Below are 15,503 nucleotides of genomic sequence, written 5' to 3' on the forward strand. Positions count from 1 at the left end.
TAACCATAATATGAAATTTGCTGATAAACTTTTAGATATAATAACTGATAAAAACAACTTCAAAGATTTCTAAAAGCTTTGAATAAAGTTGCTGAATTTTATAAAAAAATTGCTTTACATGCCACACCTTTTTTTTGATAGACTTGGACAAAAAAAATCTTCATATGTGGTCTAGCATTCATGCTGAAAGAGTCAGAAAAATTTAAAAAAAAAAAAGAGAAAAAAAAATTTACTTTGTATTGATAAAAAAAAAAAAGAGAAAAAAAAATTTACTTTGTATTGATTTGGCATATTCGTCCAGTTATAAAATTATGGAAACATATGCATCAAATCTTGATTATAGAGAAATCTTCAAACAAAAATTAACCCCTTGTGAACAAGAACTAGTTAAACTCACTTCGAGTTGATATGATTTAACTCAAATAAAATATTTTACTATCGAATTAGAAATGCTTGTTATTGTTAAATCTTTTTCTAAATTTAAAAACGGATCACCTAGGGCTGTCAAAAAAGCTCGTTGTTCGCGAACAGTTCGTGTTTGGTTCGTCAATGAGTTCGTGTTCGATTCGTTTGATAAGTAATGAAAATGAGACGCGAACAATTTTTTTTCGTTCGGTTAGTTGAACGAACAAAACACGAACAGTGATGCGTTCGTTCGTGTTTGAATCGTTATTGTTCAAAATATAAAATAATTTAAAATAATTATATAAAAAAATTATGATATTTAAAAAAATTAAATTTTATAAATTATAATATATAATAAATTATTAATAATAATATATTAATAAATATTAGTAATATACTAATATAAATATTATATATTTATATAATATAAATTATATAATTAATATAATATATTATTTATATATATTAATATTAGGGATGTTAAACTGGCTCGTCGTTCGCGAACAGCTCGTGTTCGACTCGTTTGTTTAGAAACGAACAAAAAATGAGCTCTGTTCGTTCGTGTTCGGTTCGATTACACCCCCAGGATCATCTAATACTAAATTTTAACACTAAACCCTAAATCTATTTGTAAATTTAAAGACGGATCACCTAATACTTAATTTTAATGACACATCATTATGTTGAGAATCTGAAAGAAGCAACGCAGTAATTCATACAATCTGGAATGATAATTCTAATAACTATATATTGATTAAATGTACAGTTTTGTGCCCTCCACACAACATATTATACGAATAATAAGTTCAATTATAAGAAACAAAAATATATTTTAAAAATTATTTGGTCTACAATTGTCATTTCCCCAGATAACTTAACAGACAATAACTAACAAAAAAAAGAAAATCATAAAGGATACAGGCAAAGATGCTTATAAGATTTTTAGCATGAAAAATAACTAGATAAGGATGAAAATACAATTCATATAATCAAGTTTTCAGGGAAAAAAACAAATTAACAGAATAGTGTTTACCTCATTCAGTTTAAGAGATCAATAAATTCATTGATGCGTTCTTCACGGTTGCCTGCATCACCTCCATTTTTGTAAGGCCTCTTAGACATCTTAGGAAATCTCTCTGGCCTTTTAAGTTGAAATGGCCGTAGAAAGCTCGTCACTGTCCTGAAATGTGGACCAAGTGTACAGATCTCATGCACAAGATCTTCAATGCAGATGATGCCATGCTTCCCCAGCGCCTATAATTACAGGAATAAACTGATTCATATCACATATACAAAGCTCAATAACCAAATGAAATAAAAGATGACATTCTTATAATTAGAAATATAAATAACAAAATCCGACTGGCTCGAATCCAAATAAAATTTAAGCTATATGAATATCGGATCGAAATTTATATGTATATGTATAAATGCATATAAATCAAAGCAGATGTGCAAAAATATTTTATGTATTTAAAAAAGTATGTGCGTTGTAAAGTTAGGCTAATGCTCGAACTCGAATTGAAAAAAATACATACATGAAAAATAAGCCAAATCACCTGGAGTTGTTACGGAAGCTATTGGCATGAATCTAGCTCTTAACCATTTTTGAAGGGAGAAAGACACATTGGAGTCACCAAACACAAGAAACGCTAGATCCTTGGCTAAATCGTCATCCTAATATCGATCTTTACGAAGCGTGAACCGTAGAAAAATTGAAGTTAGGCAGAACAAACATTTTAAAGTGAAACATTAAAGCCAATGCGCACCCAAAACATTTTTCAACTATTAGATGAAGGATTAAACTCACTACTTCCACATACCTAACTAATTTTTCCACCAAAAAATGGTGGACCATAATTGTTCAAAAAATTGTCTAACTTTTAACCGAATGAGCAAGCATGATGAACCACCAAAAAGCACGAAGGATATCAAGCACAAACAAGAACAGGGGGATTTAACTAGTTCAACAAAAGTCTAGTTCACATGAAAGAATGTATCTGATCAACTAAATTGAAGCCACAAATGGTGCATAAAATAAAGAAACTTAACATCCCTACCCAACACCTTAGTACCACTCTCAACACAAAGAATAACCAATGAGAGAGAAAGAAACTCTACAAATACCAAAAAAATTAGCCATTTTAGAAGTTCCTTAAAAGAACACCTTTATAACCCTCTATGCATTCGACTAAAAATTTTTGGAGCAATGATAATTTCTGTTTGTTGAGATGATACCCCTCTCTCCAATACCTGCACCTTTCTCTATTGTGGCCACCTCTTCTAGGAAGCCTTACAATAACCCAACACAAATCCCTAGCGATTGCTGGGTCTCCAAAAATAGAAAAAATAGTTTTTGGATTGCTGATTTCAGCAATCCATATTTAAAAAACAAAATTGACTCTCAAAAGCAAAAAAAAAATTGAGTATGATTGAAGAACAGCAAGGGAAAATTCTGAAAGAGAAAGAGAGAGAGACAATAAGTCACGACAAAAGAATCTTAATACAATTTATTATATATTTTATCTTCCTATTGTTCGGGGATGAAATCTGAAGTAACTCCTCTAAGAACTCCATGTATTCTTTGTCATCGTCCATGTGCTCCAAGAGGTGAAGTGTAGCCTTGACATAATCATGTGCTCCAAGTGGAAAAAATAGTTAGGTATGTGGATGTGGAAACTAACTCCCATTTTCTTGTGCATCATCAACCTCCTATGCACGTATGTCCTACAAGTGGCCCTCCATTTAGACTTTCCTGCCAAGGGCCCTCTCTCAACCTTCATCAACAAGCTAAAGGTCTGTAATAAGGAAAATCACATGTCCTTTTGCTCGTCCAGCTTATCCTCATCATACTTGATGAGCTACAAGATTTTCCTGAACGAGGAACTCTTACGTCTTATGCTTGTGCATAATGGTTGAGAATTCTCTTGCCATCTCTTTTATACAGGCATGTCTTCCCCTTGTCCCTTGGGAATGGCTCCCTCAAAATTCAAAAGTTCAACTAGTCACGCTCTCCCACATTTTTGCCCTTTTTTAGCTTAAAATATATCCCTTAACTTGAATTCAATTGAAGTTCAGGCCATCAATATGGCCTTTGATAACTTTAGCATGCCCTTTCACTACAGCTCAAACCTTCCCAATGGTCTGAAACCGTTCATGAATGGGAAAAAAAGCTTTATTCTTGTTCGGGGATGAAATCTGAAGTAACAACTCTAAGAACTCCTACACATATTCTTCTACATTGTCCATGCAATCCAAGTGGTGAAGTGTAGCCCTCACATGGTTATGTGGGATATAATTGATAAAAAAATTCATATTACCATCTCAAAGACAACATGCATAAGACACATGGATGTGCTGCTTACCTAAAATGCACCATCCACGATTCACATCGCTTTAAAGTAATGCTACATGCTCTGAACGAGGTTGTCTACAACTTTGATTGACCAAATTCCTATGAACTCCTTCGGCATAGAAAGTTCATTCATAGATCAGGTTGCACAATGTCACCCCACTCACTTGTGTAGCCTTCATTTATTACAGCATCACTTGTATATTTTTCATCTCTTAACACATGGCCTCATTGCATTTTATGAGCCCACAAACTTTAGCATCTCGAATGAATACATTTCCTAACATTGCTCCTTTAACTTGAATTTTTTGCCCTCGATGCATATGAATGTATTGTTAACCTTATCACCACGTCCACTTCCACCTTTCCCATGGGGGTACAATGATGCTAGCGCAATCCCTCAAGCTCTCTCAATTTTGTATCTTGGACTTTGCTTCAATTATCATAGGCTCATAAAAATCTAATACACTCACACCTGTGTAGCCTTAGAATTATCCGCTCCTAAGTAAGCCTTTCACTCACTCTCTATCCCAAGAACACGACATAGAAAGAAAACACAGAACTCTACAGAATATGAAAGTTCAGATATTAAAGAACATTTAAAAAATAATATATATATTTTTTATTCATTTTTTAAAACATTATAAAAAATTGTAATAATTCAAGCTCAATTAGATCCAACCTTGGCTCAAGATCAGCTCAAAGTCATTAAATTTAATTTTCAGACAAACCAACTTTGTTTATGAGCTAGCTCAATCTAATCTCCAACTGAGCCAGGTTCGAGTTGTTAACTTTGATTTCAGCTTCATTTCATCTTGAGCTGGCCCTGTTCAATTCAATCTAGGCTAAATTTAAGTTTCATTTGAGCATAGCTTTGTTCATTAGTCAGCTCAATGAATAGCTTAATCTGTTTCTTCACTAGCATGAGAGGTAACATGGGTGCACACTTCATCTTATAAGCCTCAGCATTAGTACCTCTGGTTCCAGCCTGGGGTGTCACAGGCCCTTCGAAACCAAGAATCCTTTCTTATTCGTCATCACATTCACAACTTGATGTCAAACAACAATCAAGTAACCTCAAGTTACAACTTCAACGAGCTAATTACCATTTGCCAAATTTCCACCTCCCGTGCAGGTAAAGCAACAAAGAAGTATCAGGTAAGTTCAGTTTTGACACACGCACACACAGATGTGTGCTTGCACACACAATTATCAATGAAAGCTTTCACAGGCTTCATTCGCTCACCTCCAGACATATATTTGGACCACCTAACATTTTTCCTAAATGAAAGTAACAGCATTAGACTAAAGGACAAAACTAAAGTGCAGAAAAGCAAGAAAGGGTGAAGGATTTTTAAAGAATGTACAGATAAATGAAAATCATGCATCCTTTTTATAATTAATGACAAAGATTAAAAGTAAGGAAAAAGAAAAAAAAAAGAAAGGTTTGAAAAATCTTTAAAGAATGAATAGATAAAATAAAAATTAAATATCATTTTTATAATTGTGTTAGGATGTCACAATCTCGATAAGATGAATTGATGTTGAACACCCATCATTCCGGCTTACCACATATGACAATCATCACAATCACAATCGCTACACATCAAGCCCACATTGTTTCACTTTTTGTGTCGTATTTTGCATTAATATGATGAGATTGTCTAACCACTTTTTTTTCAAATCGGCAAGATACTTTAAACCTCAAAAAGCATTAATGTGTCAATGCGTAGTTTTTTTTACCCGACAGCAAGACTATGAAGCCTTCTAAGAAGCTGCGCTTTGAGAATAATATCCATCTATGACTCGCTTCATCACAAGTTGATCCAATCTATGACTATAGTCGCATCCTCTTTATCTCATCCTCATGAGAGTTTTATAAAATTGAGAGGTGAGAGCTACACCACAAGTTGATTCGATCCAGGACTACTCTCACACCCTCTTTATCCCATCTTCACAATATTTTTATAAAAAAGAGGGCTAAGTGCATGAATGAAAAGAGCCAACAACTTTATTTCATAACAAAATTTAGTATAGAAGAGTAAACAAGGCCCTTTGTGATTTCTCATGCACTAGCAGTTATCCCATGAGTAATATATTATATCTAGCATCAAGTAAACTTGGCCTAATCGAACAAGACATCCTTGCTACCCAACTAATTCCCCCACAATACTTGTCCTGCCGTGTGTATTGGACTTCAGTGCAATTAGGACAAATACATTGACTCACTAAGCCAATATCGAACATCTTACAAATAAACATAAAACATTAGAAAAAAGTTGATTCATCTATGTGTGATCTTTTAGTAAGCCTAATTCAACTAACACCAAAAGATTTCAGACACCATCATTCTTCCAATTGTCTATGAAATGCTTGGATCCTCAAGATTAGCAAGCCAAAGGCACTTCTCTATTAAATCAACATGACGAACCAAGCCATTAAACTAGGTGAGTATTCTTCCTTGCCTCTCTTGTTGTGCCATGTGTATTGGACTTCAGTGCTATTATGACAACTACATTGAATAGCTCGGCTAATATCGAGCATCTTCTAAACAAGCACATAGCATTACAAAAAATTTTATTCATCTATGTCTAATCTATTAGCAAGCCTAATTCAATTGACACAAAAAGATTTTATACCATCATTATTTCACTTGTCTACAAATGTTTGGATCGTCAAAATTAGGAAGCCAAAGGTGCTTCTTTATTAACTCAACACAGTGAACCAAGCCATTAAACTAGGTGAGTATTCTCCCGTGTCCTCTAGTTGCTCGTTATCACTTCGCCCCATAATAAGCCCCAATTAGTGGCTACCTCCTCCTGAAGATGTTGCGGTTATCTTCAGCCCCCTCCAACAAAGGAGCAATGAAAGCTATGAAAATTTCACAAAATGGAAAAATGGATCTTCACCTCAATTACACTGATTGATAAATATAGGTGATTCACTCCAAACTTCGTTTGAGATCTACGTAAAAATCAATCAATTGGTTTTACTTGTTTGAGATAGCAATCGCCCAATTTCCACTTGTTCTTATTGAATAAAGCACAAAATGTCCTCAATTGTATGACTATTCACATTACCCCCCATCCTAATTGTGCCCATAGAAACCCCTACTGAACAACTATTCTAATTAATGAGTCCTTCCCATGTAGGAGGCACCAAGTTAACTTCCTTCACTGTATCATCTGAAACTGGATTTGTTCTATTTGACACCAACCTCCTCCCTATAATTGCTCTATTGCTTCCACCATGTCCATATCAATCGCTTAAGAGCTCATCGTTGGCACTGATATTGGCATCAATGAGCCTGCATGCCAATATTCAACCTAATGCACCTTCCAATGCAAATGTAAGGCCTCCCAAAATTTCATACTATGTTGGAAGCCTAAACAAATACATCACCTTTCATCAAAAGAGGTGAACCGACTTGCAGTGTTGAAGAACTATTCCCACCTCTCAATAGAAGATTTAGACATTGTGATCCAAAATTTGACCACAATTGTTCTCATGTTGTCACTAATAACTTGATGGATCAAGAATAATAGTTGTATTGCTTGAGAATACATCCTCAACAATTGAAACCCACTTGCTTTCGGCAAGGGGCATTAATAAGTAACATTGATGCCCAAAACCTCTTCATCTTGTCTGCCAACATTGCAAGCAACTTAGACCATTCAATCTCACAATCTAATGAATCTACAACAAAGGAGTTTATAACATGTTAAATCAGTATTAATGACAAGAACTAATAGTGTGTGGAAAATAAACACACGCTCATCATTTTGAATGTCAAGTTATAGAGCTCGAAATGAGGGAAAAAGTATGATATCTCATTTTATGAATTGTAACATGACAAACCACGTCATCAAATTGGAAGATATCTAAGATAATTAACAAACCAATTTAGTATGATTCGACCAAGTTGAGAGGTTCTATGGGCGTAAGCTGTCTCCTCTAGGAACAAACTTTGCAATAAGCACTCCCCAAGCAATTCCTCAGATTCCAACTCACTCAAATCTTAGAACCAGCGTCAATGGCAAGTTGGCAATCTCATCTTGTCATCTCAGCAATTGTCCCACTTGAGGCCCCTCAAATGTGCTTGACGTGTGACACCCATGATAGTAACATTTCACATTCACCACTAAAAATTATGTTTGTTTTTAATAACATCTCAATGCCACCGCCTAGCAACAATGCATGACTCTACAGCCTGAGAGACCTATCAGCCACCAAATGACATGTGACATTTCATAACTCACTTGAAACAAGCCCTTTGTCTTTTTGGTGTAAGCACATGCTCGCTCATCACTATAATCATGAAGATGCCCCTTTACATGATTTTCGCCTATCACATGTAGTTCTCAATCCTTATAAGTAGCTTTGATTCTAAAATGACATTGAGCTTATGTTTCTAATAATCAACTACCTATGTAAATAAAAACCATTCTCACTTTGTTTAATATAGCAAACCTAATTAAAAAGTATAATGGATTGAGTTTACATGTCCGATTCTTATCTTCTCCTTCATACAGTGGGACATGAGCCATAGAGCCGAACCTCTTAAATCAGTGTACGTGATTATGTGTCCCAGAAAATTCTCTCAATTACTTCTCTCTCTTCTCACCCACTGTACTCCCCATTACCCTAAAAAAATGTATTTAAGCATGGCAACTCCCTCTTCCCATCTCATCAAACATCTCCACATAACAAGGGCCCATTAACAGCCCAATAAGAACGAATTGCTCACAAAACGACAAATTAAAAAGTATAACTCCAGTAGTTGGTATCATTAGAAGTGATTTTTATAGTATTTTATGTTAAATGCTTCAATTAAGATTTGCTAGCTTGGCTATTTAAGCAACAAAATTCAATATATGATACTGGAATACATCACTGATAACAGGAAATAAGAATGAAAGAGGAAAAAGAGTACATAGATATTCAAAATTGATGTTGCTTGAAAAAACTTCCAGCACGGTAATATTCGCCAGGGCCACAAAGAAAAAAAGACCATTAGATCATTGTACTTACCAAACATGAAAATCTTTGGCAATTTTGAGCTTTATCCCTCCACTTCTCACATATGAAAACAATATAGAAGCTATACACCATCCAAGTATGAGATATCATTTAAACGATATCCATCTAAGCATGCTGCATCAAAAAGCAGATAGCTTGACGATGACGACGACAACAACAACAACAAAGCCTTAATCCAACTAGCAGATAGCTTGACGATGACGACGACAACAACAATAACAAAGCCTTAATCCAACTACGTGGGGTCAGCTACATGAATCCTTTTTCTCCATTGCATCCTACTTAGTGTCATATTTTCATTTAGTTCCAGTAAAAGATAGCTTGACCCAAACCAAAAATAATCATAATCCTTACAAAAGTCAAAGTTGATCCAATGGTTATTAACCACTATTACCAAGTAATCCTTGGCCCAACACAAAATCCACCATCCAGCCACTACCACAATTCTTTCCTCTCTTCCATTCCTCATTATTCTTTCACTCATTTATATTTAACAACAGGATACAACAAAAAAGTGATGGCTCTTGATATTTCCCAAAAAACTAGCATATGTATACGTTTGGATTTATGAGATTACAATGACTATGAACATACTCCTTTATTTTTTTTTACTTGGAATATTAAAATTAATTATCAAAGATAAATACCTAAAAACAAGAAAGAAAAACACCACACTAGAGATGTACCTGCTCGATCACATTGTTGTCTGTGAGAGGCACCGGTTGCTTGTCTATCATTCCACAGCCCTTTTTATAAACCAACTCTCTCACACTTTTCAAATTTGGATAACTGTATAAAATGCACAAGATATACGTCCTTAGCCCTCGTAAAGCAAGACTAATTCGTCAAGAAGTCTCCCAGCAGAAAATATAAGAGAATTTTCTTATAATTACCCATAAGAAACAAATGGTTCAACACTAGTTAACATTCTTAGAACCGCATCATTAGCTCTTAAAAATACACCACTAAGGATATGTCTCAACCTCAACCTCTTCAAAATTTTTTTTGTCTGCGAGCACATATCGTTCTTTCTGCAAACACAACAAAAAGAAATATAGTTATTTATTCAAGCATAAAACCAAACCTACGACAAGAGCAAATTAGTGATTATAATAATGATGCATAAGGCATGTATAGAGCAAACCCTTGCGTGCGGAGGACAAAGAGTAAATCAGACTTCAAGGCAGTTGCTGGCAATTTCATCAATTTCAGCCTTTGTTTTGCTCGAACCCGATCTAAATCCTACAATAAATTAGTTAAATATAATTTAAAAAATCCATTTTGCTAGACTGCAGCATGGAAATTAATCCTCAGCATCACAAATTGGAAAAGTCAAAGAAATGAATTTTTTTTCACAATAATAACTCATATGAGTGCTTTCAAAGTAGGTTAGCTAATAGCTATTAATCAATATCAGTATGACCATTGGCAGAGAAAGGCTTTTTATAGTCCCAACTGTTAAAATATCTAATTTACAGGATTTATTGTCTTTCCTGTTAAGATTTATAATAGTAAATAATTTATTCCTAGTTATGAGGAATAATATTTTTCCTTAATATAACTATATAAGTAGATATTTTATTTTCATATATTAGGAATTATTTAATTTCCAAATTTATATTGTTTCTTATTATCTCGTAATAAGTAATATGAATTAATTATTAGAGATATCAGGTGATATATCTTTCCTTTCATATCATTTCTTTTTTTTAATTATTTTTTCTATTATATGATTCTTGTAAGGATTATTTATACCCCCGTTTATATCAATGAAAGTATTCCGAAGTATTCAATATTCCACATTATTCTGATTTCAACATGGTATCAGAGCCTAGTATCGTACTCTAGCCACCGACCCTCCTTTGAGAATTGTCGGACTCCCTTCCTGCAATTCTCTGTGCAGGAAGAGAAGAGAATAACTATTTTTTCTCCAGACCCTTCTTCGACGATGACAGCTAACTGAAGTTAATGGAATTCATACCATCGCCGCCGCAGCTGCTTAAGGCGGTGACAGAGAATAACTATTTTTTCTCCAGACCCTTCTTCAACGATGACAGCTAACTGAAGTTAATGGAATCCATACCATCGCCGCCGCAGCTGCTTAAGGCGGTGACAACCACCCACTCACCCATGACCGGTACCATCGAGGTGACTCCCTGGGCCATTTACTCGCATTGGTCTCGCTGATTCGTGTATTCATTAGCCTCGGCGGCTTCGTCACCCACTTCTTATTCCGATGAGAGTTACAGTGTCTCTGTTTCGCTCTCGGCCTCATCTTCTCTCGGTTCCTCAACAAGCTCATCAAGTCATCAGTGCAGCAGTCGCGCCCCGAGACATGTGTCTCCCTTGAGATATGTGATTCACACGGTTGGCCATCTAGTCACTCGCAGTACATGTTCTTCTTCTCCACATATTTCTCCCTTTTATGCCTCAGCGGTACCGGGAAAGGTGTTTCCTCCTGGCGATCGAGATTTCTAACTGCCCTGTTTCCATGGCCTGCGGCTATATTGACTCTCTATTCTAGGGCTTACTTGGGCACACCGTTGCCCAGGTTCTCGCGGGGGCAATCCTCGGACTCTTTCTAGGCGTGCTTTGGTACTAGATAGTTAACAATCTATTGGTGGATTACTTTCCATCGATCGAGAGAGGCGATTGTGGAGCAAAGTGGGATTCCAGCGGCACTAACTCCATCTTTCAATTCGACATCAACTCGACGACCCCACCGGGGAGATCTGTTCGGACCCCAATTCTACCGCGTCGTCCCGGGTTGCGTCGACGCTATACGCAATTCGGTTCTCGACCTTAGTCGCTTCGGCAAGGTTGTCAAGCTTGTAGCCTTCAACCCTTCTTCCTCTGCACTAGATGCTCTAAACCAGTGCAACGCTGTTTCCGAAGGAATTAAGACCGATGAGTTGACGAATTTTTTGGAGCTTAATCTCCCTAAACGTAAGGAAGGGAAGAAGTCTAACTTCAGCCTCGAAGTCGTCGAGCCGAAGATCGGGTCCCAAATCTTGGAGGTGACAAAGATTCTGTGCCAGGGCAACGATTTTGTTTTAGAGCTTCTACGTGGTGTCCGGCTGCACTTTGATAGGTTTATCAAGGATTTAAAGCCAAACAATCTGGAGAAAGCTCAACTTGGTTTGGGCCATAGTTATAGCAGAGCGAAGGTCAAGTTCAATGTCAACGGGGTAGATAATATGGTCATTCACGCAATTTTTCTTCTTGATACCCTTCATAAAGATATCAACACTGTCTCAATGAGAATGAGGGAGTGGAATTCATTGCATTTTCCAAAACTCGTTAAAATCGTCAATGATAATTATCTGTAATAAAAAAATTGAGAAGTTTGTTGGCGACAAATCATTTATCTAAAGATCATGTTCTACAGTTGGCTGATATTTTTGGTGATGAGGAGAAGGAGAAGGACATTGGAGAAGCTGCCAAAGTATCCATGGGACATGACCTGTCTCCAATTGATTTGATTAATGTCTAGATATTTGCATAGAGGGTTATGTATTTGTCTGCATATGGAAAAAAGTTATATCAGTATCTAATCACAAAGATTAATGTCCAGTGCCCTTATTCGACTCTTCAGACACTTGGTGCTGAAAAAGCACTTTTTAGAGCATTAAAAACTAGAGGAAATACTCCAAAATAGGAATACCACCATTTTTGGAGAGAAAATTCATGAACAATATTTTTCCTTTCCTGCCTTAAGTGTCAAGGGGAGCTGTGTTTCTAACCTGACCTGGCAATTACTCTCTGCATCTGGCAATTAGAACCGGAGAGCTCTCTACATTCTTCTCTGCATCTGGCAATTCCTGTAGCTTCTGTTACACCTCGCTTTTTCCCTATGCAGACGCCGCAAGTCGTCAGAGTCAATTTTTGCAGCCTTTGTTGTGCCTCAATTTTTTCTCTGTGTAGGTGTCTGGTTCACTAAACCATTGCGATTTCAGCAGTTTTCCCCACGCAGGCATTTGAGCAACTGCAGGCTTGCATTTTTAGCAAACAACAGACATTATTTTCTCTTTCTAGTAGAAATTTTAATTCGCCAATGTGATTTATTTTCTCTCTCCAGTACAAATCACGGAAGATCTCTAGTTGAAATCCCAGTTTTCACTCTCTGGTGGAAATCGTTGTCCCCCGCAGAATCGCACAGAGCATTGGCTTCCTTGCGGGCTCTCCCACGGTCGTTTTTCCTGCAATTTTTTAGTCACAGATCCTTCCTGCGGGATCTTCCAGCCATCCGACCTCCTAATTTCCTTCCAGGACCATCGAAGCACCTACCTACAATGGGACCTATCCCTTGATGGCTTTCCTGCCACTGAAACTCCCTCATGTAGTCCTTCCTGTCGGTGAAATTAACTTTTGCGACCTTTCCTGCTGCCAGAACTTCCTGTTGATATATCTGCTGCCAACTGGACCTTCAGGCTTACTCCTGCAACTGGTTCTCTCCTCTGCAGCCTTTCCCATCGTCGGACCTCCCTGATGCAGCTTTTCTCGTCGTCAAATCACCTCAACAAATTTTTCCTGCGGATTTTGGCTAGCTCTCCCCAAGGAAAGCACTGTTCTTTTCTGCAGCATTGTTGCAACCTTCTCCGAGCACTACAGCTTTCCTGGGCACTGTCGTTGGCGCTCTGCAGCTTTCCTACAACCTCCCTGAAGCTTTCCTGCAGCCTCCTTGCAGCCTTCTAACAGCTTTCATGCAATTATCTGTCAACCGGTGACTTACAAATTCATCAATGTCTCGAAATTAAGCTTAGCCCTCGTCTAGGCCACTCTCAGAATTCTACCACTCTCAGACTTCGCCACTCTCAGGCTTCGGCATTCTCAGCTTCGGCACACTCAAGCTTCAGCACTCTCAGGCTTCGACATTCTCAGCTTCGGGGCTTTCGGCTTCGGCACTTCCGATTTGAGAATTGTTGAGTTTTTTGGCAAATTGATGCTACATGTCCAGTCAACAAACCGCAGCCGATGTTTTCAAATTCAAATTGAATATCGTTTTCAACCATGTTCAACTTGAGGGGGAGTGTTGAAATATCAAATTTACAGGATTTATTTTCTTTCCTGCTAAGATTTATAATAGGAAATAATTTATTCATAGTTATGTGGAATAAATTTTTTTCTTAATATAACTATATAAGGAGATATTTTATTTTCATATATTATAAATTATTTATTTTCCTAATTTATATTGTTTCCTATTATTTCCTAATAAGTAATATAAATTAATTATTGGAGATATCATGTGATAAATCTTTCATTTCATATCATTTTTTTTATTATTATTTTTCCTATTACAGGATTCTAGTAAGAATTATTTATACCCCGTTCATATCAATGAAAGTATTCCGAAGTATTCAATATTCCGCATTATTCCGAATTTCAACACCAACTATCCAAGAAAACATTCAGTGGTGTTCTTTTTTCTCAACCTACCATCTAAGAGCATAATATAAAAAATAGAATTAAAAAGTTTCCTCTCATTGGTCAGAATTGGCCTCATTGCTGGATATTCTATCTAGATGAAGGAGTAGACAAAACTGGAAGCAAAGTTTGAAGATCGAAGGTCAAAACTTTTTTCTTTTAATCTTTTTAATATACATGAAAATTGAACTACAAACACTAAAAGTTATGAATATGGAAGCAGCGTGCAGATAACCAAAAAGAGACTGCATTTTCAAATGTCATCTGACAAATTCAAAATAAAATGTTTACCTTGTCACGATACTCTTTCACAAACTGCTCTGGCCGTTTAATGGCGAATTTTCTGTTCTCTATGTGACGTCTCTTTCTTGCATCAATCCGTTCCCTCTTCTTTATGGCCCATTCTTCATTAGCCTTCCTTTTCCTCAACACGTTTTCATGAACATAATTAAGGGGCTTCGAATCCACATCCAACATGATTATCTGAATTTAGAATTATTTCGTTGAGCTAAAAAAAATCATCAGCATGCTATTAGCTTAAGAGAAAGACGAAACAACTAAAGTTAAAAGAGTAAATTTCCAGGAGAAGAAAAGCTCACAATATTCAAAAAGAATTTCTCGAACTAATGAAAGAGACTGTTCGATACCCCGATTTGAGCAGTATTTATGCAGAATTTAGCATAGATCTTACCAAGCGTTTTACAAGACATGTTAAATCCTGTTTTACCACCGTTTCGGCATAAATACCGGATTTAATCCGATAATTTGGCGAATTTAGAGGATTTAGCACAAAAAAACGAACGAAAGGGAAGAAGGATGACGGAACCTGCTCGATGCCTTCGCCTGCGATACCACGTCGCGACTTCCTTGATACTTTCTCGTCGAGGGTTTCGGACACTTCGCTCAATATATCTTCTTCCTCATAGGCCGCAACTCCACCCGTATCGAGCTTCCTCGGCTAGGGTTTAGGTCGGGAGCGTCGCAACAGCCGCCAGCACCAGGGGAAGAAAGGATAGGTTAAAACAAACGGGGTTTTGGGGAATTTACATGCGAAACACTTAAAACCATTAAATTTACATATCTCACATCAAAAGATCATAATTTTCATATGTATCACCTAATTTTTTTGTATTTATAGTAGGGAAACACATGCAATTGTCTCACCAAATCTTCAATATATACATACATATATATATGCATACATATACATACATATATATATACATACATATACATACATATATATATATACATACATATACATACATACATATATATA

General features: G+C 36.4%; 1 protein-coding gene and 1 pseudogene across 5 annotated transcripts; one reads left to right on the forward strand and one right to left on the reverse strand.

The window, feature by feature from the left end:
- Positions 1-1,332: 1,332 nt before the first annotated feature.
- LOC110032981 (60S ribosomal protein L7-2-like) lies at positions 1,333-15,271 on the reverse strand. Of its 5 annotated transcripts, none has more exons than XM_020736794.1 (6): positions 15,062-15,271; positions 14,516-14,732; positions 9,942-10,039; positions 9,691-9,828; positions 9,484-9,586; positions 1,333-1,659 (listed from the first exon to the last, which is right to left on the reverse strand). In XM_020736794.1, exons 2-6 carry the CDS (start codon positions 14,699-14,701, stop codon positions 1,444-1,446), a joined length of 741 nt encoding a protein of 246 aa, XP_020592453.1. In that variant the 5' UTR covers positions 14,702-14,732; positions 15,062-15,271; the 3' UTR covers positions 1,333-1,443. The 5 variants fall into 5 exon arrangements, with proteins under 5 accessions (XP_020592453.1, XP_020592451.1, XP_020592450.1 ...); XM_020736792.1 differs by having other exon boundaries at positions 15,051-15,271; XM_020736791.1 differs by having other exon boundaries at positions 14,516-14,707; positions 15,051-15,270.
- On the forward strand, positions 10,766-12,455 carry LOC110032980 (annotated as a pseudogene).
- Positions 15,272-15,503: the final 232 nt, after the last annotated feature.

The sequence above is a fragment of the Phalaenopsis equestris genome, unplaced genomic scaffold, assembly GCF_001263595.1.
Source record: "Phalaenopsis equestris unplaced genomic scaffold, ASM126359v1 Scaffold001078, whole genome shotgun sequence".
In the NCBI taxonomy this organism is placed as follows: domain Eukaryota; kingdom Viridiplantae; phylum Streptophyta; class Magnoliopsida; order Asparagales; family Orchidaceae; genus Phalaenopsis; species Phalaenopsis equestris.

Excerpts from the sequence above, each read along its gene's own strand:
- LOC110032981 (XM_020736794.1), bottom strand. The coding sequence starts at position 14,701 with ATGTTGGATGTGGATTCGAAGCCCCTTAATTATGTTCATGAAAACGTG. Across the intron at positions 10,040-14,515 it reads TGAAAGAGTATCGTGACAAG|GATTTAGATCGGGTTCGAGC; the intron begins GTAAACATTTTA and ends AATTTATTGTAG. Across the intron at positions 9,829-9,941 it reads TTTGTCCTCCGCACGCAAGG|AAAGAACGATATGTGCTCGC; the intron begins GTTTGCTCTATA and ends TTGTGTTTGCAG.